The 21,404-nt window shown below is 49.0% G+C and overlaps 2 protein-coding genes across 2 annotated transcripts in view; one reads left to right on the top strand and one right to left on the bottom strand.

Annotated features, from left to right (window-relative positions):
• LOC146042335 (tubby protein-like) overlaps positions 1 to 1,188 on the bottom strand; it is a 37,532-nt gene extending 36,344 nt beyond the window's left edge. Inside the window, exon 1 of the mRNA XM_083162310.1 lies at positions 1,043 to 1,188. The gene's annotated coding sequence lies outside the window, so the exon portion shown is untranslated. The remainder of the gene's footprint in view (positions 1 to 1,042) is intronic.
• On the top strand, positions 1,155 to 21,216 carry LOC146042334 (nucleobindin-2-like). The gene is made up of 13 exons (XM_083162309.1): positions 1,155 to 1,341; positions 6,872 to 6,987; positions 7,615 to 7,722; positions 8,967 to 9,099; positions 10,647 to 10,750; positions 11,204 to 11,389; positions 11,831 to 11,921; positions 13,108 to 13,166; positions 14,734 to 14,826; positions 15,009 to 15,098; positions 16,042 to 16,212; positions 17,123 to 17,234; positions 19,710 to 21,216. The coding sequence occupies exons 1-13, from the start codon at positions 1,170 to 1,172 to the stop codon at positions 19,829 to 19,831; spliced, it is 1,557 nt and encodes a 518-aa protein (XP_083018435.1). The 5' UTR covers positions 1,155 to 1,169; the 3' UTR covers positions 19,832 to 21,216.
• The last annotated feature ends 188 nt before the right edge of the window (positions 21,217 to 21,404 follow it).

The following is a 21,404-nucleotide window of genomic DNA, read 5'->3' as shown; positions in this document are numbered from 1 at the left end:
GTGATAGCTATCACCAGGGACATGGGGGAGGGGAGATTACAGCCTCCCCGCGTGGTCCGGACCGTCCGGTTTTTGCTACATGTCCGGACCATTCAGGGAGACTTTGTTCTACCCCTCCTCCTCTACCTGGTGACAGGTCAGGTGTCCCCCCCCCCCCAGACAGGACACCCCCGGACAGCACAGAGTTTGCTGTCCGGTCCGGCAGTCTGGGGTTTTAGTCCTGGTCTGGTTTTTACCCATACCCCTCTTAATGCATACCTCCCAACTGTCACGATTACAGCGGGACAGTCCCGATTTTCGGGTCCTGTCCCGCTGTCCCACCCGCGGCAGGTATTGTCCCGCTGTGGGGGGTGGCAGTTGGGAGACCCCCCAATCTAATAGAATAGACGCTGTGCGCATGCGCACAGCGTCTATTCTTGTATGAAAATGAGGTTGCGGCTAATTAGCCTAAACCGTGCCCTCATTTGCATACGCCCCGCCCCCCGAGTGTCCCTTTTTCTTCAGCACGAAAGTTGGGAGGTATGTTAATGTATGAGTGCCGTCACCTGTGTGGAACTAGGAAATTGACAAGGGTGTTTCAACTCAGGTGACGGCACTCATACATTAAAAGGGAAAGTCCAGGAGCAGAGCATTGTGTAGGTACCGAATGCAATGGGTCATGATGGAGGGTATGATTTAATTATTATTTTATTTTGAAAAAAAATAAACAAATTAAAGCTACACTCTGGTTGTCAATCCCACTTCTTAATTTATCCCATACATATAGGGAAGGGTATTCTGATTCATTCGGTCGCAGCCTTGCAAATCAGACAGAAAAAGCCATAACCCGGGAATAGGTCACGTCATAGGTCTACAGTAGTATGGCGGGTGAAGCACCATCAGTGTGTAGACCTCTCATACTCTGGTGTTACATCCTAGAGCAGTCATTAATAAATAATAGCTGTCATCATACACGTGAGGCCACACCCCTAAGAAAGGCTACATGGCCTCCACGTTTTACAAATGTATCATGGGCTGGTATCATATGTTCCTACTGACACACCTGAGGCCGGAAGCGTGACACGGGCTGCCAGGTCATTGTGCTTCCTCAGCAGGGTGAGGTCGGAAGTGCAGCAGGGTCCAGGGTCACTGACTGTATCGCTCCAGCAGGGTAAGGGCGGAAGTGTAGTATGGGCTGCCAGGTCATTGTGCGACGTCAGCATTGTGAGGGCGGAAGTGTATCACCGGCTCCCGTGACGTCTCTCTGCTGCTCGTACCCGGCAGTAAGGGACAGCGCAGCACTCAGACAGACGCTTGTTGGCTCTGGCAGAAGGACTGGAGCGGCTCCCAGCGCGTACCCAGGTAACCTGCTAACCTCATATACTAGGTGCGAGATATTAAACCTACAATGTAATAATGACGGTAGTAAGTTTAACTGCACATGATAAGTGGCCCCTGGGTCCGGCATAGCTTCCCATCTACTGACAGCATCACTTGGAGCAGGGTATAATGGCAGCATAGTTATCATCAATGGGACAATAGTATTACTCTTTCTAAATCCGTGTTGTATGTGTCACAGAGCAATGACTGCTGACTCTCTGCCGGCCTTCCCTGACACCCTACCTGTCAACCTGCTGTCACCCCGCCTGTCTGGACACCATGTCTGCCTGCCCCATACCCTATCTGTTGATACCCTGCTTGCCATCCCTGATACCCTGTCGGCCTGCCTGGGATAACTCCCCCCTGTCTGCCTGCCTGCCTATCCCAACACCCTGGCTGCTGTTACCAGAGCCGGCCCTAGCCTAAATGACGCCCTAGGCAAGATTTTGGCTGGTGCCCCCTAGCACCGCCACTAGTTCTGCCTCTGACCCTGCTCCCCTTTCCCAGCACCATCAACCCTCATCATAGCAGTCATCATTTTGGTGCTCCTACCCGCAATATTTTAAATAGAAGCAGTGCACACATTCGGTGCGCAGCCCAAACAGGGGTGTGTTCTTGCTGGGCAGGGGCATGGCCACACATATTTACCCCCAATTCAAATTATGCCACACAGTAGTGCAACTTTATTCACATTATATCATGCGATGGTGTCCCTTATTCACATTACATCACACTGTAGTACCACTTTACCTTATATACATTACTCCTCACATTATTCACATTATACCCTTAGAAAAAATCCTGAGAAAATATTGTATTTTAACCACCTCCATGGCCAAACTGCAACCCAGCACAAAGCAGTGTGTGCTGGGCAGAGGAGAAGGGCTGCAGCTGCTGCTGTCACTTAAGGGGAGGGGGCCTGGGGCCCCCACTAGGCCCTCCCATCAGACTTTGGCCTGGGTAATTTGTACCCCCTACCCCTTTCTCTTTGCACCCCTGATAATACCACACAGTAATGCCCCTTACACATGACACACATTATTAATGCCCTTATAACCATAATGCCCCTTACACATTATGCCAACCTTTATTAATGCCCTTCATACACATAATGACACACATAATACCCCTTACACATATGTTGCACATTATTAATGCCCTTATACACATGACACACATAATGCCCTTTACACATATGTTGCACATTATTAATGCCCTTATACACATGACACACATAATGCCTGTTACACATATGTTGCACATTATTAATGCATTTATACATGACATACATAATGCCCCTTACACATATGCCGAACACTATTGCACAACCAACCCACCCGCAGACAGCACTCGCACAGCCGCTAACACTGTGACCTCTGCCTCTGCTTGGATACAGATGTTTCCTCATATATCTTGCCTCATTAGGCCATGCAGCTCCTGGCCAGTTCTGCTAAAGTTGGGTGCCTTTTTGATGAAAATTTGTCTTATTTGCATTGTTATGACCAGCACACACAAGAAGCTTCCGGTGATTAAAATGATATGCGGCATGCCTATATTTTATGTGCGACTGTGGCTGTACCTGCATACGGAATACTATGTTACAGTGATTTCAATTAATACACTATTTCATATGCAGATACAGCCTCACTCACACACAGAATATAGGCATGCTGCATATCATTTTAATCAGCAGAAGCTGCTGATGCCCCCAGGCATTCCAAACGCCCTAGGCAATTGCCTAGTTTGCCTATGCCTAAGGCCGGCCCTGGCTGTTACCCTGCCTGCCTACCCCACACTAGGGACTATGTAAAAACCGGACCGGACTAGACTCCGGACCGCCGGACAGGACATCAAAATCTGCAGTCCGGAGCTTATAGGGTCCGGTCCAGGGGGTGTCTTGTCCGGGGGGGTCCCTGTGATAGCTATCACCAGGGACATGGGGGAGGGGAGGGGAGATTACAGCCTCCCCCTGTGGTCCGGGCTGTCCGGTTTTTGCTACATGCCCGGACCATACAGGGAGACTTTATTCTACCCCTCCTCCTCTACCTGGTGACAGGTGTCACAGGCAGAACCCCCGGACAGGACACCCCCCCGGACCGGACGCTACAAGCTCCAAAATGCAGAGTTTGATGTCTGGTCCGGCGGTCCGGGGGTTTTGTCCTGGTCCGGTTTTTACCCATACCCCCCACACTATGCTTGCTGACACTCTGCCTGCCCGGACACCCAACCTGCCGGCATTGACACTCTGCCTGCTCTAACGCTCTGCCTGCCCTGAAACCCTACCTGCTAACACCCTGCCTGCCTTGACACCATGGGGCCGATTCTGGTTCACATGTACTGAACTGAATTTGGCCCCTGCACCTATGGTCAAGGTCGTGGTTTGCTCATGTGCAGACCCCGACTGTGAACGGGCGTGGTGAGTTGCTCATTCGCTGGGCAGTTTGCAGCGGGGTGGGAGGGACAGGGGCAGTCAGGGAATGTTGGCGGTGCTGGGCCATAGGAATGGCCAGCGTTCCCTTCTGGCTTATATTTGCGAAGGCAGGGGAATTCATTCAGATTTCTCCTGCAGCGGGCACATACATGCGTCTTCCTAAGACATCTCCTTGCATGGTTGCGAGGGGATATGGTGGGACGGGTATTCGCTGGGGGCCCCTCATACACTATAGGCCTCACCATACATCTGAGGGGAGAAGTCACATCCCAGCCCCATGAATCGCTCAGCAGCTTCCTGGGCGGCAGGATCGATATTGATATATCGCATGCGGTCCTTTTGCATATGATATATCGGTACTTGTGTAGTTTCACGGCGGCAGTTACGTAGTCAGAATCAGTGTAGTGTTCCCTCGGCCAGCGTAGCGTCCCTGTCAGAATCAGTGTAGTGTTCCCTCGGCCAGCGTAGTGTCCCTGTCAGAATCAGTGTAGTGTTCCCTCGGCCAGCGTAGCGTCCCTGTCAGAATCAGCTTAGTGTTCCCTCGGCCAGCGTAGCGTCCCTGTCAGAATCAGCGTAGTGTTCCCTCGGCCAGCGTAGCGTCCCTGTCAGAATCAGCGTAGTGTTCCCTCGGCCAGCGTAGCGTCCCTGTCAGAATCAGCTTAGTGTTCCCTCGGCCAGCGTAGCGTCCCTGTCAGAATCAGCTTAGTGTTCCCTCGGCCAGCGTAGCGTCCCTGTCAGAATCAGCTTAGTGTTCCCTCGGCCAGCGTAGCGTCCCTGTCAGAATCAGCGTAGTGTTTCCTCGGCCAGCGTAGCGTCCCTGTCAGAATAAGCGTAGTGTTCCCTCGGCCAGCGTAGCGTCCCTGTCAGAATCAGCGTAGTGTTCCCTCGGCCAGCGTAGCGTCCCTGTCAGAATCAGCGTAGTGTTCCCTCGGCCAGCGTAGCGTCCCTGTCAGAATCAGCGTAGTGTTCCCTCAGCCAGCGTAGCGTCCCTGTCAGAATCAGCGTAGTGTTCCCTCGGCCAGCGTAGCGTCCCTGTCAGAATCAGCGTAGTGTTCCCTCGGCCAGCGTAGCGTCCCTGTCAGAATCAGCGTAGTGTTCCCTCGGCCAGCGTAGCGTCCCTGTCAGAATCAGCGTAGTGTTCCCTCGGCCAGCGTAGCGTCCCTGTCAGAATCAGCGTAGTGTTTCCTCGGCCAGCGTAGCGTCCCTGTCAGAATAAGCGTAGTGTTCCCTCGGCCAGCGTAGCGTCCCTGTCAGAATCAGCGTAGTGTTCCCTCGGCCAGCGTAGCGTCCCTGTCAGAATCAGCGTAGTGTTCCCTCGGCCAGCGTAGCGTCCCTGTCAGAATCAGCGTAGTGTTCCCTCGGCCAGCGTAGCGTCCCTGTCAGAATAAGCGTAGTGTTCCCTCGGCCAGCGTAGCGTCCCTGTCAGAATCAGCGTAGTGTTCCCTCGGCCAGCGTAGCGTCCCTGTCAGAATCAGCGTAGTGTTCCCTCGGCCAGCGTAGCGTCCCTGTCAGAATCAGTGTAGTGTTCCCACCTGTTTGCAGCTAGCCGGAGCTTACGTAGTTAGGCATCCCTGTCAGTAACAGCGTTGTGTTCCCGCCCGTTCACGGCTAGCTGGAGATTACATAGTTAGCGGTCAGTCAGTGTTACGCAGTTAGCGTAGTCAGTCAGAGCTTATTACATTGTGTGGGAACCATTGACCATTTTAACCTGCCTGACATGACAGGTGTGAATGTGTTCCTGAAACACCCCCACTATCGACATCTACCCGAAGCGCGGCGAGCGGATGCGTCATCGCGACCTGTTCATACCCCCACTATCCACGTGAGCTTGGAGTCGATTTTATAAAGTGTGGCGAGCCACCAAGCCCGAAGCGTGGTGAGCTGACGCAGAATGCACGTCAAGTAATCCGCGTCCCGCACTTTATAAAATCAACTCCAAGCCAACGTGGATAGTGGGGGTATGAACAGGTCGGGAGGACGAGTACTGCTTCAGGCTGGCATGGATAGTGGGGGTTTGGAATGGAGGCATTTGTCAGTATGTAACATGGAGCACTGGCAAATGCGGCCTTTATTGTGCATGAGACGCACTTGCGCACCGCACCCCTAACCCTGTCCGTCGCCCTGAATCAGGCAGGGTTGCCGTACCCTGCCGCAAGAATTACTGAGATGCACAAGTGTCTCAGACAGATGGAACGCCTCTCCGCCGGCACCCGCATGATTCCCCTCTCTGCCAGCGTCCGCCAGTGCAGGGGATTTGGCGGTTACCGGCGATGTGTGAGAGGCACTCACAAGGCTTGCCGGGGACAGAGCTGCAGCTCGAGGGGACAGTACAGTGACTACGCTGCCTGATAGGGACACTACGCTGACTATGCAGGGCTGCCGTGGGGACACTTCGCTGACTACGCTAGGCAGCCGTTGCGCTACACTGACATAGTAGCTTAGCCTACGCTGAAAGCGTAGCCTGCTGCCGTGAAACTACACAAGTACCGATATATCTGATGTAATCCCAGCAAGGACTGCGCTATCCAATATATCTATAGTGTAGCCATTGTCATCTAAGGGCTCCGATCAGATGCCCATGGGATAAGTCGAAATTAAAGGAAATTGGGCAAATCGCACAAGTGTATGGGGCCTTAGTATTTTACCATAAAGTAATGGATGCCACTGCACTGTGGGGGAAGTCACTGTTATTCTGTCCCCTCACTCAAGCCAGGAAGTGCAGGCTCTACGTTGTGTTGGTGACCCGTACGCTACTAAATAAATGTTTCCATCTTTGAAATATTAATCACTTTAAGCTGTGTCGAGTGATTTCTTCCAAATCGATCTCCCTCCCTTTAGATCAGATTCACAGTGTCATACTACTCCTGTATCTGGTTGCATGCATTGGCGTACATGGCATAGTCACATGGCTGAACTTGTATGAAAGTTGCCTTTTTTTATTTTACAACTTTTATATATTGTGTTGTGTATATAGATTTTGGTTCATAGGACTGTATTCACACTGCCCTGATTCTCTGCTCCTTTATACTGATGTATGGAGGAAATATTTGTCTTATGACATGTTGTATTTTTGCTTTGCAGCGCCAATGAAGATCCAATTTCTTCTGCTGCTCCCCTTGCTGGGGCTTAACTTGGCAGTGCCGATAGAAAGGGGTACTCCGAACAATGAAGAACCAGAGAAACCAGAAGAACCTGCAGTAAGTGCCTTTCTGTGCTGTTACCCGAGTGGTAATGTTTTGGTATTCGTGTAAGTTGTGCGGTATGTACCGGGGACCTACAGATTGATTAAGGTCACTCCTCTGGACCCTATGCAGGGAGCAGCTGGAGGGACAGTGACGCGTGGCCAGGTGTGGTATACTGACATCAGAATCCCGACCGGGGGTACTCCGAAGGGGGGGGGGTGGTTGCAAAGTAGCCCGTTGGGGGCTCGGTTGATCGCAACAGGTTCTACCTCCCTCTATTGGGGTTGTGGACCCCCACGTGGGAGAATATCCCATCAGTCAGGATCAGTACTGATGGGTGTTTGAAAAGTCGGGTTTCCAATGTCATAGACTGACCATTGGGCTGTCATCTGGCGACCCCACCCCCGTGACCGGCGTATTGGTTACTCTGGAGACAGCATTGCTTGTCTATATGTCGGTTATTGTACACAAATTGCTGCAGTGGGTAATCGTATTTACAGCCTTGGATGGGAAATATCAAGTTGCACGGTTTTCGGTCTCCTAGAACAATTGTGTTGGGCAAAAGCCCTGCACCAGGTTTTGGCTCAATGTTCAATAGCCTTCTACCTGGAAATCTGTGTAACCGTACTCTCCTCGGCACAGGACACTGGACTGTACTATGAACGGTACCTGCGGGAGGTAATTGATGTTCTGGAGACAGACGGACATTTCCGAGAGAAGCTTCAGGCCGCTGACGCAGAGGACATCAAGGTAAGTGTCTATAGGTGCCGAGTCCCGACACACTAGAAAGATCTGCGATTTTAAGATGTGCACATAAATTAGCCTTGAAATCTTTCGTCTGTCCTGGACAAAAGATTTCAGGCAAGTGCACATCTTTACCAAAGATTTCTCTTAAGATCCCATGTGTGTTCCTATGGATCATTTGCTAAATCTTCTGATCTTTCATGCAGCATGTAAGATCAGATTTAGCGAAAGATCTGCGGGAGCGCGCATCCGACCAATTATCGGTGAAAAACGGCTGATTTTGGCAAAAAAATAGTTCTAGTGTGTGGGCACCTTATGTGGCTCAGTCTGCCTGGTGCGCGGAGTGCTTATCTCAGCTTACTCATGTTTGCTTCTCAGCATGTTGGTTTTGGCCGTGTGGAAGAACAAAGTGCATATTAATCATAGACTAACAGCTCTTCACAGATAAGGAGATACAGCTATTTCCTGTGCATTACAACAGCTCTCCTACACACAACTCCTATTTCTCAGCTGGTTTTCTTCTTGTTCTCAGTATATAGCCCTGAGGATGCCTGACCAGCTAATGCATCACACTGTGTATTCAATGCCTTCAAAAATATAACCAAATATACAATATATAGTGTTCCCTCTAGGAATTTTTGGGGGCAGGGCGCCGATACACGAGGACAGCGCGATGGGGGCGGACCGGGCCGCCGCATCACTAAAAAGGGGGGGCGGGCTGCCTCCGTCGTGCAAGGAGGCGGGCCCGGGCTGCCTCCGTCGTGCAAGGGGGCAGACCTGGCCCCGCCGAAGTCCCTGAGCTGCCAGGGAAGCCTAGTGCCACCGAGATTGCGGTGCCTGGAGCTTCCCCGGGCACACCATCAAGACAGGCCGCAGGCTCTTTTAGCGGGGCTCTGCTAAAACAGCCTAGCGGGAACACTAATATAACCAGGGCCATGGGTACCTGGGATCTTTTACATACAATATCACAATAACAATTTAGTGTTTAGATTATTTGATTTGTCCGAGGATATTTATTCTACAGTACTTGACTATATTTTGTACATTAATCCCCTAAGAACTGTCCCTGTCCACTTTTCTGGATTTCCCCTCCTTTGGCTCCTGTAACCTGCGTTAGGACATTTGCTTGGAGTCTCTGTGACTTAGTCTATTTTTATTGTTGTGTTTTCATTTTTCTTACGTTTTCCTGATTGTTATAATGTGCGGTGCTTAGAATACTGGTGAGTTACTGCTACGTTTCCTCTCCTCAGAGCGGTAAACTCAGCAAGGAGCTGGACTTTGTCAGCCACCACGTGAGAACCAAGCTGGACGAGCTGAAGCGGCAAGAGGTGTCCAGGCTCCGGATGCTAATCAAGGCAAAGATGGACGCAACAATGGAAGAGAGTAAGTTCAATTATTATCGCTTATTTATAGGTGCCACAAAGTGTATGCAGAGCCATACAAGAATTACTAAGGTATACGGCAACATATAAGAATGACGGGTATACGGCGTCATACAAGAACTACAATAGGCTAAATAACAATATAAAATGAAAAATATGTAAAAGAACAAAAACTATACAACAAAATGATGATGCTGCTGTGTTTCGGGGGCTATGAGCGATATCGCATCCCCTGTATTTGCACATGCACAGTGTGGAGCAGATTAAAAAACAAGAGATGTACGTAAACATTGGGTTTGTGCAAATCTCTGAATTAGGCCCTGGGTCGGGATACCTCCCAGATCACAGTTGGCTCTAAAACTCTGCAGTCCCTGTTATAATTAAAGAGAGTGTATGTGGGCACTAACGCTATACTCAGGGTGGTGTCCAACCTCTATGGTGAAAAGTAACAGTAGGGTAGGAGAGGGCTCTGCCTATAGATTCTGTGAGTGCAGTTAGAGCATTAAGATGTGTCCACATACATCAGGCCTCCGGTTGCGTTTAAACAGCCCTTCTATTCGTCATGCGGAAGGTGTATTTTTAGTGATATTTTTTTTTTCTTCAACTTAATTGCAAGACAAAATAAGACGCACAAGCAGCTTTTGCTGATTCAAATATGTAACATGCCGGTATTCTGGGTGTGACTGCTGCTGTATCCAGGGTTGTCTTAATGTAATTGTGGGCCGTAGGCAATGCACTGGGGCCCCTACTTAAGTTAAAAAATATCATAACTTCCCTTGACGTCGTTCCACCTGCTATCAGCCACCCGGCAATTCGTAGTTTACAGCCATTAACTGTTTGGCTGCAGGCCGATAGAGGATGTTAAGGCGGGTAGAGCTCTAACTTTGTGCAATTCACAATCAAAGCAGTGGACAGCAATCACTACTAGCCTCACAAGAAACTCCGGAGGCACCAGCAAACCCCTGCTTTTGAAGGCCCTACAATTGTGGGGCCCTAGAGTAGCTGCCCTGTAAGACCATACTTTAAGGTGGCCCTGGCTGTATATGCATAAGAAATGCTACACTACAGTGATTTCAAGGAAAACCACGCAACATAGCATTTCTTATGCAGATATAGCCACACAGAATATAGGCATGCTGCATATCATTTTAATCAGCAGATGCTGATCGTGCGTTTTTGCTGCTTTAATGTAAAGAAGACTTGAGTTAACGGAAATAATAACAAAAAAAGACACCATGCCGCTACAGAGTCACATGGATCTCGGGCTTTATAGATAACGCGACTTGTATCGAATGGTGGACACATACATCTATCCACTGTGGATTAGTAATGTCTTACTAAATAAATATTATTATTGCCTACTATACCCCACTCTATTAGTGGAAGGTTGTAGGGTCTTAACAGATACCGGAAGCGAAGTGAGGTCTGATGACCTACTCTGATAGTGTTAGAACTGATGCACAGAATCATCAGCTGGAGCCAAGACCAGGAGTGTCTAACGTTCCATTATTAAGCAATGTCTTAGCCCGCTTGCTTTCTGTTCCTTAGATGTACAGATCGACCATGTCGCCTTGCTGAAACAGTTTGAGCACTTGGACCCTCAGAACCAGCATACGTTTGAGGCCCGGGATCTGGAGCTGCTCATTCAGACGGTAAGTAAGATTCCACATCCGTCCCTCCATCTCCTCGTTCCCAGACTTAGACCCTTATACATCCTGCAGGTGGAGGTTTTGAGCTGTATTTGTACTGTAGTGATCAGTCATTGGTCTGTTCTCACCCTTGCGAGTTTGTACTGCCAGATTCACAGCCCTATTGGGCGACGGACAATTATCCATGAATCTGGAGCGAGATAGGGCCTCTAGGGCGCGTTAACTGGATTGACCTCATCATGCGTAATAGAACACGCACACTGTCTGCTCATACACCAAAAACAAAGCATTTACAGCAATCCTTACTTGCAGTCCGACTCTGTACAGGCTGTGGATGCTCATGTAATATTAGATTTGAATTCTTTTTATTAATAATGATAATACAATTTTAACGCACCAACATACTAATAATAGTAGAGTGAACTTTTTTTAAATAAATATTTCAATTTCTCTTAGGCCACCAAGGATCTTGAGAATTACGATGCAGCTCGACACGAAGAGTTCAAACGGTATGAGATGATGAAGGAACACGAGAGGCGCGAATATCTCAAGTCCCTGGATGAGGACAAGCGGAGAATGGAGGAAGCCCATTATGACGAGATGAAGAAGAAGCACAAGGAGCACCCTAAAGTTAATGTGCCGGTAAGTAGATTAAACGCTGAAGGGGCAGGTCGGTGACACTCCTCCATAAGAGCTATCCCGTGACATCCAAGACACGGAATCCAGTATTCCCCTAATAGGAGATTATGACTAAATGCTGCTTGTGGCTGAAGGTGAACCAGGAATTTAAAATCTCCATCTTTATAATGAAATATTTTCCAGATGTTTATTTGACAATGAAAAGTGAATCTATAATTTATAGATGTAATTTTATTCCCTCAAGCATATGAGCAAGGGCTTAAGAAATAGCTGGAAAAAAAAAGTACTTACAAAGACCATGAGCGCATTAAAGTCTAGACTTGCACCGATGGTTGATAATCGGACACAAAACGTCGCTGCGGCCCGTGTCATCAGATCTCAGCCCTCCAAATTCCGGACACCCATACCTCATGCCCTGTATTTAATGTCTGTTTTCATCATTAGGGAAGCAAAGACCAACTGAAGGAAGTCTGGGAGGAAACTGACGGCCTGGATCCTAACGACTTCAATCCGAAAACCTTCTTTAACTTACACGGTAATTACAATCTACTTGCAAGTATTTTTTGCATTTTGGAATCCACTAAAAAGCGATCACCTGGTTACCGCTATGGGGGTAAACCCCCTGCCCCCCATTACTTGAGTCCGGGCAGCACATTGCTGTGCTGCCCGGACCAGTGACCTCCTCCGCCCACCCCGCTGCATCATCAGCGCTGGGTAAGGGAGGGAGGGGCAGCCACCAGGGACCCTCTGCCACATCGCAGTTGTCCTTTTGCGATAATAATCATGTATGTTAGTGCATATGCGATAATTAGCTATGCGGTAGCTGGCGATGTGCGGCATGGAGGAGCAGCGGATGATAGAGGGCGGCTGATGTCACATGACCTCAGCCCCCACCTTCAAATTGACCATCAGTGTTTCTCTAAAAAGTAAGTCGTGGCTTACGTTTTAGCACAAACAGAGGAAAGATCATCCGATGGTGAGCAACCATCGATTGTTTTCCTCTGTGCGGGTGCATGTGTGCGGATGTGTAAACGTGTTTTATTTTTTATTAGTAAAACTGAGCAAAAACCTAGGAAAGTGATGAAGTCAGGCTCGGTACATCGGGCCAAGAATTGGTAAACGTATATGTGCTTAACAGTCTCCGGGTCACCAAATCAACCGGCTGGCCGATGCGTTTTCCTAGTGTGTACCCAGCAGAAAAACTATTAAGGATTTAATGATCCAGATTTAGGGCCTGATTCTGGTTGGATCGCAGCTTACCAAGCACCAAACCCCCCCACGCTGCCCCCCCCCCCCCCCCCCAAGCTGCCGTTCCCCTTGCAACCATGTGAGAGGATGTCACGAAGACCCAACCCCACACATGTCTCCACTGTAAGAGAAATCATTGGATGGTCGCCTACCATGATCCAACGCCTTCTCCTGCATTCGCTCGACTGACTTTTATTTGCGGGCGCCGTGCGGCTAAGAGGGGCTGCGGATGATGGTGCTGAAAATGATAGACAAAATCAGAAACCTCTTCATTTTCAGAACTTTTTAGTAAATGTTCCCTGAAGCGTGCAGACAGACTGAGGCAAAGGGCTGCGAGATTTCGGCGAGTTTGCCAGGTAATCTTCTAAAAGGCAATTGCAAGTCCTGTGTGGCCACGTTTTGCGATTGTTATACTTCAGAATCCAGGGTCCGGTCCGATTAGTGACACTGCATTCTCTGCCTTCGTCTTTCAGACACCAACGGAGATGGCATCCTGGATGAGCAGGAGCTGGAGGCTCTCTTCACAAAGGAGGTAATGACGTTGTCCCGCTGGAAGCGCTGTGTGATTTGGGATCTGCTGTTCTCCTGGCTCACAGCGATTAGGGAAGTAAAAGAACTTTAAATATCACGAATAGTATTCACGTTCCCGGCGCTGCCGCTCAAATATGGGCCCAAAAAGCATTATGAGAACACATACAGTACAGGGGCATAACCATCGAATGATTGTTTCCTCTGTGCGGGTGCATGTGTAAGCGTATACATCCGCTCGCAGCGTAGCACAGGGTTTTGGGCAGCAGGGTGGGTGTGCGTTAGGCGGTGCAGTGCATTCCTGCTCGCTAGGCAACGAATATATGCAGCCTAGCGAGCAGGTCTGAATTGGTCCCTAGACTTTAATAATTGTCATGATTGGTTTTAAAGAGGGCAAAGACCCTTATTTGCGATAGGTGACATTGTGCAGTCAGCGGCATGTGTGCATGATCTTGTTGGAGTAGACATTGTGTACTTGTTGTCACAGAGTCTTGCCTCTATAGGAAGGGGTGTGGTACAAGGGTCCCACAGTCGGGATTCCGACAGTCATTAGCCCGACGTCGAGATCCCGACTGGCTGGACCCAGACAGCGGGGGGAGCACAACGAAGCCCCTTGCGGGCTCGCCACGCTGCGGGCACGGTGGCTCGCTACGCAAGCCACCTATTCTATTCTCCCTCTATGGGGGTCGTGGACCCCCCACAAGGGGGAAAATAGCAGGTGGCTGTCGTGAACCCGGCTGTCAGTGTTTTGACAGTCGGGATCCCGACTGTCAGGACCCAGTCCGGCAACCGTTGGATCCCAGGGTAACCCAGTGACTAAGAGCTGTCCTCACATTAGCTGGCTGCTGCACAGTGCTTTTGTAGAGGCACAATGGTCTTTTTTACAGAGCAGTTCCCAGTCACTAGAAGATCAATACTACTTTTTAGACATTCTGCAAGGTTCAGAAGGTAGGATCATGGTAAGGCTATTGGAGGGAAGTTTAGGGTTAGGCTGTGGGTGGTAAGGCTGGCGAAAGAGGCAGAATTAGGCTGCGAGAGGGAAGGTTAGGGTTAAGCACTAGAGGCAGGGTTAGTTTGTGGGTGGGGAGGTTAGGCTTAGGCTGCAAGAGGGGAGGTTGGGGTTAGACTATGGGAGGGGTGGTTGGGGTTAGACTGTGGGAGGAGAGGTGAGGGTTAGGCGCTAGAGGCAGGATTAGGCTGTGGGTGGGGAGTTTAGGATTAGGCTGTGGGTGGGGAGTTTAGGATTAGGCTGTGGGTGGGGAGGTTAGGATTACCCACTAGGGGAAGTGTTAAACTGCAGGTTAGGTGCTAGTGGCAGGACTTAGTGCATATCATCCTTTTGACTGCCTAACTAAACACAATCTAGCACAGCTGGAGCCGTCAGGCGCTCCCGTATCAGGTATATCACCACTAGGCCACCAGGGACGTTTAGTTGACATTCTCATTAGGTTGACATTTAATCAATGCCAAATCTACCACCCAAGAGAGAGGCTATTGAATAAGCTCCAGTCGGATATTCGGTCTGTAATGTGTATGTGATGTCACTAACATTCCCTCCTTTCTTTATCTAGCTGGAGAAAGTCTATGACCCAAAAAATGAGGAGGACGACATGGTGGAGATGGAAGAAGAGCGGCTGCGCATGCGTGAACACGTCATGAAAAACGTAAGAACATCTTATGTCTAGAGGCATAGAAACGTTACCCGTACAATGGTTTGGGTTTAGTACCTGGGAGGACACTGCATCAATGTTTCTCGGTGGTGGCATTGAGTAGCGTCTTTGTAACCTGGTAAACCTAGGAGTATGTGGGACCGTGTGATAACTGTAGCGCTGCTTGTCATTGTCAGGTGGACGCTAATCACGATCGCTTGGTGACGCTGGACGAGTTCCTGAAGTCCACAGAAAGGAAGGAGTACAATGAGGCTGGCGGCTGGGAGGTGAGGAACGCTCATTTAGTAATGATGGACAGTGCATACGAGGCGTCATTGGAATGTTGGCGGTGGCACCCATTATTGGCCAAAAATTGCGCTGGTTTGATGGCTAAATGGCACACTGTAGTCCAGTCTCATATGGATGTGTTCTAAAACGCATGATTCAAGATCTACGTTGTCCAATGTTGGTTGATAGATCTACATAGTCTAGATAGACAGCAATAGGTCTACCCCAAAATCTCAACAGGCAATGGGTCAACAGGGTAAAAAGTAAACCTGAAAAGGTTGACACATGTCAAGGTCGACAATTTTTTTTTTTTTTTTTTTTGGCTTGTTCCTCCATTTCCATTTCAGTATAGAGGGAGAATATAATAGTGTGCTGGGCGTAGCGAGGCACCGAGCCATGCAAGGGTACTCATTAGACTATCTGGGAGTCCATGTTGTAAGATGTCACCCAAAATTTTTAAAAACTCATGTTGGCCTTTCCTATGTCGACCTTTTGACCCTGTCGACCTATTGACTGTCTATCTTGACACTACTATAGATTCACAGGCAGGGCCAGCACCACCACTAGGCAGCTTTAGGCACTAGAGGGCGGTAAAGAGCTGCAGGAGAGCAGGAAGAAGAAAGCTCTGCGCTGCCAAGTACGGCACCTGACGGGAGCAGCAGGGAGCAGGTGAGCCGTACACCCACCGCCCTCGTTCCCCCTTGCCTGCATCCCGCCCGTGGAGCAGTGTTAAGCCCTCCCTCCCCCCCCCCCTGTGCTGGTCGTCAGAGTAAAGTAAATCTTCGGCGCAGGTGTGCGCTGCGTTGTGTATATTACATCCTACCCTTAAGGGATGTGCTGACCGCATAGGTCCTGTGGGTGCACTCCGCCGATAACCACTGGCAGGCTGCAGAACGTATAGCAGAAGACGCCTCATTAACCTTACTGTGGTTTCTCTCTCAGACAGTGGACGAAGCTCAGATTTACACAGAAGAGGAGCTGCGACGCTTTGAGCAGGAACTTACTGCCCAAGAAATAGCTCTAAACCAGCGGGCAGAGGAGCTGCGTAAGGAGCATGAAAATCTCCAGCAGAGACAGATCGAGCTGGATGCACAGAAAAAGGAGTACCATCAAGTAAGTGTCCTGGCGGCCACACGTGACGGCCCAGATGTTCATAATGGGCCGTCTGAATTAAACCGATTACATGACACAGAGCTTGTAATATTTTGTTTGGTTCCCCCGACTACAGAGTCGCTCTACTTCTGAAGGACTCCTTTTTAATATGCCAGATTAAATATAAAACCTGTTTCTGAATATATAGAGAGATATATTGATGGGTATTATTAGCGACATGTGTGTTTACATGGGTGCGGTATATCACCAACTGTCAAATTTTTAAAATTGACAGGTGACTTGGAAAACATGGACCTGTGTAGGGTCCTGAGGGTCGAGATTGACTAAAGGTGGCCATACACACGCAGATTTATCTGCAGATCTGTCTGGTTGGAACAAAAACCTGGTTATGGATGAGAGCAAATAACAGTTGACCATTTGCTTGGACAGGCTGGAAAACTGACAAACTGTCACTCATCCATAACCATGTTTTTGTTCCAACCAGCCAGATCTGCAGATAAATCTTACTAGTGTATGGGCACCTTTAAGGAGCCCATACACTAGGGCGATATACTTGCGTTTTGGTCACTTTTATGCGATTGCAGTGATCCGTTGCATAAAAAGCATCCAAATTTCACGTATTTGACAGCAGATGCAATGTGCGGTCCTGTGAGCACCGCACCGGCTGCAGGAGAAATCTGCTGGATCGCAGCCAAGGCTGACTGCAATCGTATGCGATATATTGTATGAAAAAGGTTCCCGGGTGGGGGAACGTGGGCAAATTCTCTGCATTTTTAGATTGTTTTGCACCTCTGTTCATATAAATGCCCCAGCACCGTCCGGGTCTTGTACAGCTAAACAGCAATTACCCTGAAACTAGGATTACAGGCAATTACACCGCAATCTCTGAGTCCGCTGCTCTGTTTTTTAGGCAGTTATACAGATGGAACAGAAGAAGTCACAGCAGGCCGCGGTCCCGCCTGCCGGCCCCAATGGGGAGCTGAAGTTTCAGGCTGAAGTACCCCAAGTAAACGCTGAAAACGGTAAGAATCTACATATTTAATCCTAATCAACTGAATTGGTAATAACATTGGCAAAGCCTATAGAATGAAAGTCTGACCCTGCTCCTCACATTTATTGGGGTGGTTTAAGTGTTTAGCACACCAGCGCCCACTAGATGGCACCTGATTGAGCAATTTAAGTGTTGCTCCATCTGGGCACACACCACTGCGCTGGCGCTGACATGACTGCGATCCTGTGCTGACATTTTGATGGGCTTGTAACTAGGAATTTATGCCTTTACTAGTTAAAAGCCAATCAAAATGATGGCTTCTCACTTTGAGCTGTGACAGTTTTTAGCCCACAGACTCTCTCTTCACAGCTCCCACGCTCCATATCCAGCAAGTTTGAAATAGATAAGTGTCCCTGCCCAAATTGCTTTCACTTTGTTACGACCTCTTTTAGCACACAAAGGAGTAATCTGGTCCGTCGAGTGGTCGATTGTAGCAAGGCACCATGCCCGAAGCGAGGGGACGTAGTACACATATACACCCAAAAATATTCTGCCATGTCAACCTTGTTCATGTTGACCTTTTATAGGTGTCGACCCAATGTATATCGACCTACATTGGGTCAACCCAGTCACCCATAGTACAGTACTCCTACTCACGTGTGTCTCTTTCAGTGCAGAACCTTATAGATGAGTTCCAAAGCGCGGACATTTACATGCAATTCTCAAAAGTTTTGTAAAGTGAAATGTTCTTCATTTAATGGACCCTTAGAGGCTTTTAACCCCTTCGATGGTATGCTTGGACATTTCTCGGGCTGAACTGCGCTGCAGGGGTGGGCTCTCCCTAGAAATTTCCGGGCATGCCACTGTAAAGAAAGGAGGTGCCAGTGGTCCTGAACTTCTCCAAGCAGCTGCAAACAGCCACTCAAGGGGTTAAGGGTCCACTTATGGGAGTCTGTTTATTGTGCTTTATTCAGTGCCGTCAAGAAGGGGGGAGCAGGTACTTTTAGCCTGAGTCTGGTGGAGGTTCCCCCGCCCCCGCTGAAGAGACCAGGCAGGAGCAGTAGAGAGCAGAGGTTGCTGCAGCAGCACAGTCTGTCTCCCCCGCTCTGTAAACAGCCCGCACCCCCTGCAAATGTTTTTTTCTTTTTAAACAGGGGTGTGGTCACGCCCTCTCTGTTGACCGTTCTCCATTTTTACCGGGGCCTGGCGGTGCTTCAGCAACTCTGGCTGTATTCAGAAAAGGCCCCCATACACTAGATCGACTTGTCCTTAGGACAAGTCGCCCCCGACTTCCCCCTGAGCTTCCCCGGCTGCTCCCCGGGGGAGCTTGATTAGATTGGCACTTGATGTGCCATTTTTTACATGTGATAAATCGTCTTGATTTATCACATGTAAAAAACCCGGGGAGCGGGAGGGGGGGGGGGGGGCTACAGAGCAGGGCTGCTGGTGGGAGCTGGGGACGCTGCGGGGGACACAGGCGGCATAGAGCCAGGCAGAGGGAGCCGGGAGCTGTTAGTGCTAGAAAAAAAAGCCTATACAATGAATGGGCAGCCTGTGATTGGCTGAGCTCTCTCTCAGCCAATTGCTGACTGGCTGAGAGAGCGCTCAGCCAATCACAGGCTGCCCATTCATTGTATGGGCTTTTTTTTTTTATTCAGTACTGACAGCTCCCGGCTCCCCCTGCCCGGCTCTATGGCTATGCCGCCTGTGTCCCCCGCAGCGTCCCCAGCCCCCCCTGCTCCCTTCACCGCCGCGCCGCCCCACTAGGTCCCAAGTCGGGTGGTCGGACGTGCAGCAGGTCCGACCACCCGACGCAGATCCGATGCGCACGGGACCGCGCATCGGATCTGAGGGGACATCAAAACTAGCCGATTTTGGACCGATTTCAGCCAGATCCGACTGATCTGGCCGAAATCGGACCAAAATCGGCTAGTGTATGGGGGCCTAAAGTCTTAGCTTTCCAATGACCTATAACAATGCATGTAAAAACCACAGAAATAGCATGGACCCTTTTGACCGCACCCTTAATCATCAGATTAAACCTATCTTTGAACTTCAATTGTCCCTTAAGATAAGGTAGTGTGTAAAGTTTAAAGACGATTAGTTCGAGAGGTATCGTGGAACATCCACGCACACACCATTCAATTATACTATATAGACAATGTAGCCTATCACACAGGGATTAGATGTAAGATCTCACAAGCAGGGCCCTCTCTCCTTGTGTGCTATCTCTGCTACTGTTAAAATAGCGTAAATTTCCGCTACTGCAACTCTTTTATTTACCATGTATCTGTCCTCATTTGCATTTGTACTGTAAATAAATTTCTATTTTCTTGTTTGTTTGTTTTTTTTGCTCATCTATATATTGTAAGGCGCTGTGGAACTCTTGTGGCGCCATATATAGATAAATGATAATAAGAATACTTCACCATATTATACTATACTGTAGTTATAGCTAACAATACTGTCATAAAAATCTGGCTTCATCATTCTTTGTTTCTAACAGCTAAGCCAGAAGAGCCCCATCCGGGATCAGACGTTCACCCAGGACCCCCAGCAGCCGTACCAGAAGCAAAACAGGACCAGGAGCCCCCCCAGGAACAGCTTGTGCAAGAAACCCACCAATAACCAAATACAGGGAGGTGAATACAGCAGGACAGGGAGTATTGCTTACCCCCTGCGCGGGCTTGTGCACTCTGATACCCCTGTTCCCCCACCAGCCACGAATTGTCAAAGTCAAGGGGCGTGCAATCCTGGGGAAATGTCTCATATTGGGAAGTTTTATTTTAAAAAGAAATCAAATTAAAAATAAATTCACGTTAATGTAAGTAAAACTCTGGGAATTTCGGCTGTTCTAACCCCCCAAAAGCACCTTTTTTGTAATTGTTCCGCTGTTTATGTAGCGCCCCACTCCTGCAGGGGATGTGCTGTGCCTATGTTTTAGATTTAGATTAGGTTGTGTCTCTGCAAGTCAGGTCTGTAGAACGTATGTCACGTCTTGATAGTGTATATTGGCTGGCACTGATACAGTTAGGAATTTCCTGTGTTGCTTAGAGCTAACTTTTTTTAAGCAGAACATTTAACTCCTAGATCACCTGTAGTATTGGTACACATGGACCTCTAACCCAGTGCATAGACACACTGGGGGGAATTCAATTGCTTGTCCTGTTTAAGGGCCTTGAGCCGCCGGGAGACACATTTCAGCTCCCAGCCCCCTTGTGCTGTTGAGCTGAAATCTGCAAAAAGTGACTCTTTTGGACACCCAAGCAACATTTTTTGGGTCATGTCCAGCACTTTGGTCGGGCTTAGCTATTATACGCGGCTAATCCACGTACCGGCTGTCACTTTAGACAGGTGGTCGGGAGAAATAAGCAGTTCAATCGCCCCTTCTGTGCTCTGTCCTTGGCGCACCATGCATTCGGAGAGGGTCCATTGGCCTGATTTATACCTGATCACTGGGCTGCAAACCTTCGCAGCCCATCGATCAGGTAGCCGCCTCACCATCCGAGTGAAATCCCACCCCTATGCGATTGATAGCCGTGTGTAGAGGGGGAAATTAATTCTGAATCACCCCCCTGTGCAGCGCTACGTAAGCTGAGACTTACTCAAAGCTGTGGCGAGATAGGGACAGCTGATGTCAGCGTCCCTCTTTCCCAATGGCTATGAGCTCCCTGCATTTTCTGGGCACTCACAGAAAATGCTTGCGTGCCACCCTGAATTAATCCCCATGTACTGACGTAGTGAGTCGTGCTTAAAACCCCAGAGCTAAGGAGGTTACTCACAAAGCTCAACACTGCTGTGTTCTTAACCCGCAAGGATCAGAGGAGTTATGGCCACAGAACTGAACCACAAATTCGGCGACAGCAGTAAATTTTCAGCCACTGGATATTCTTGGCTGCGGAGTTGTGCAGCCCATGGATATTGTTTCGGATAAGATAAATGTAAGGAACCTTTTATTTCAAAAGTATTTCGTTATGAATTTTTTCTTTTAATAAATATACGGTTTTAAAAAAGTTTCTACCAGTTATTGTATGCAAAATCAAAAATCTTTCTCTTTATGACCAGAGGAAGGGACTGTGTTTTAATTTAGTACTCACATGTGCAAACACAGTAAGGAGGATCCTGTCCAGCAGAAACTGATGTCACCACGGATGTGTTCCCCTGTTGTGCAGTCTGCAAACTCTGCAGTCCGTGGGGAAAA

This window comes from Crinia signifera, chromosome 19 (assembly GCF_055691185.1).
Source record: "Crinia signifera chromosome 19, ASM5569118v1, whole genome shotgun sequence".
Lineage (NCBI taxonomy): Eukaryota > Metazoa > Chordata > Amphibia > Anura > Myobatrachidae > Crinia > Crinia signifera.
This window is presented reverse-complemented; position numbering and strand designations above follow the sequence as displayed.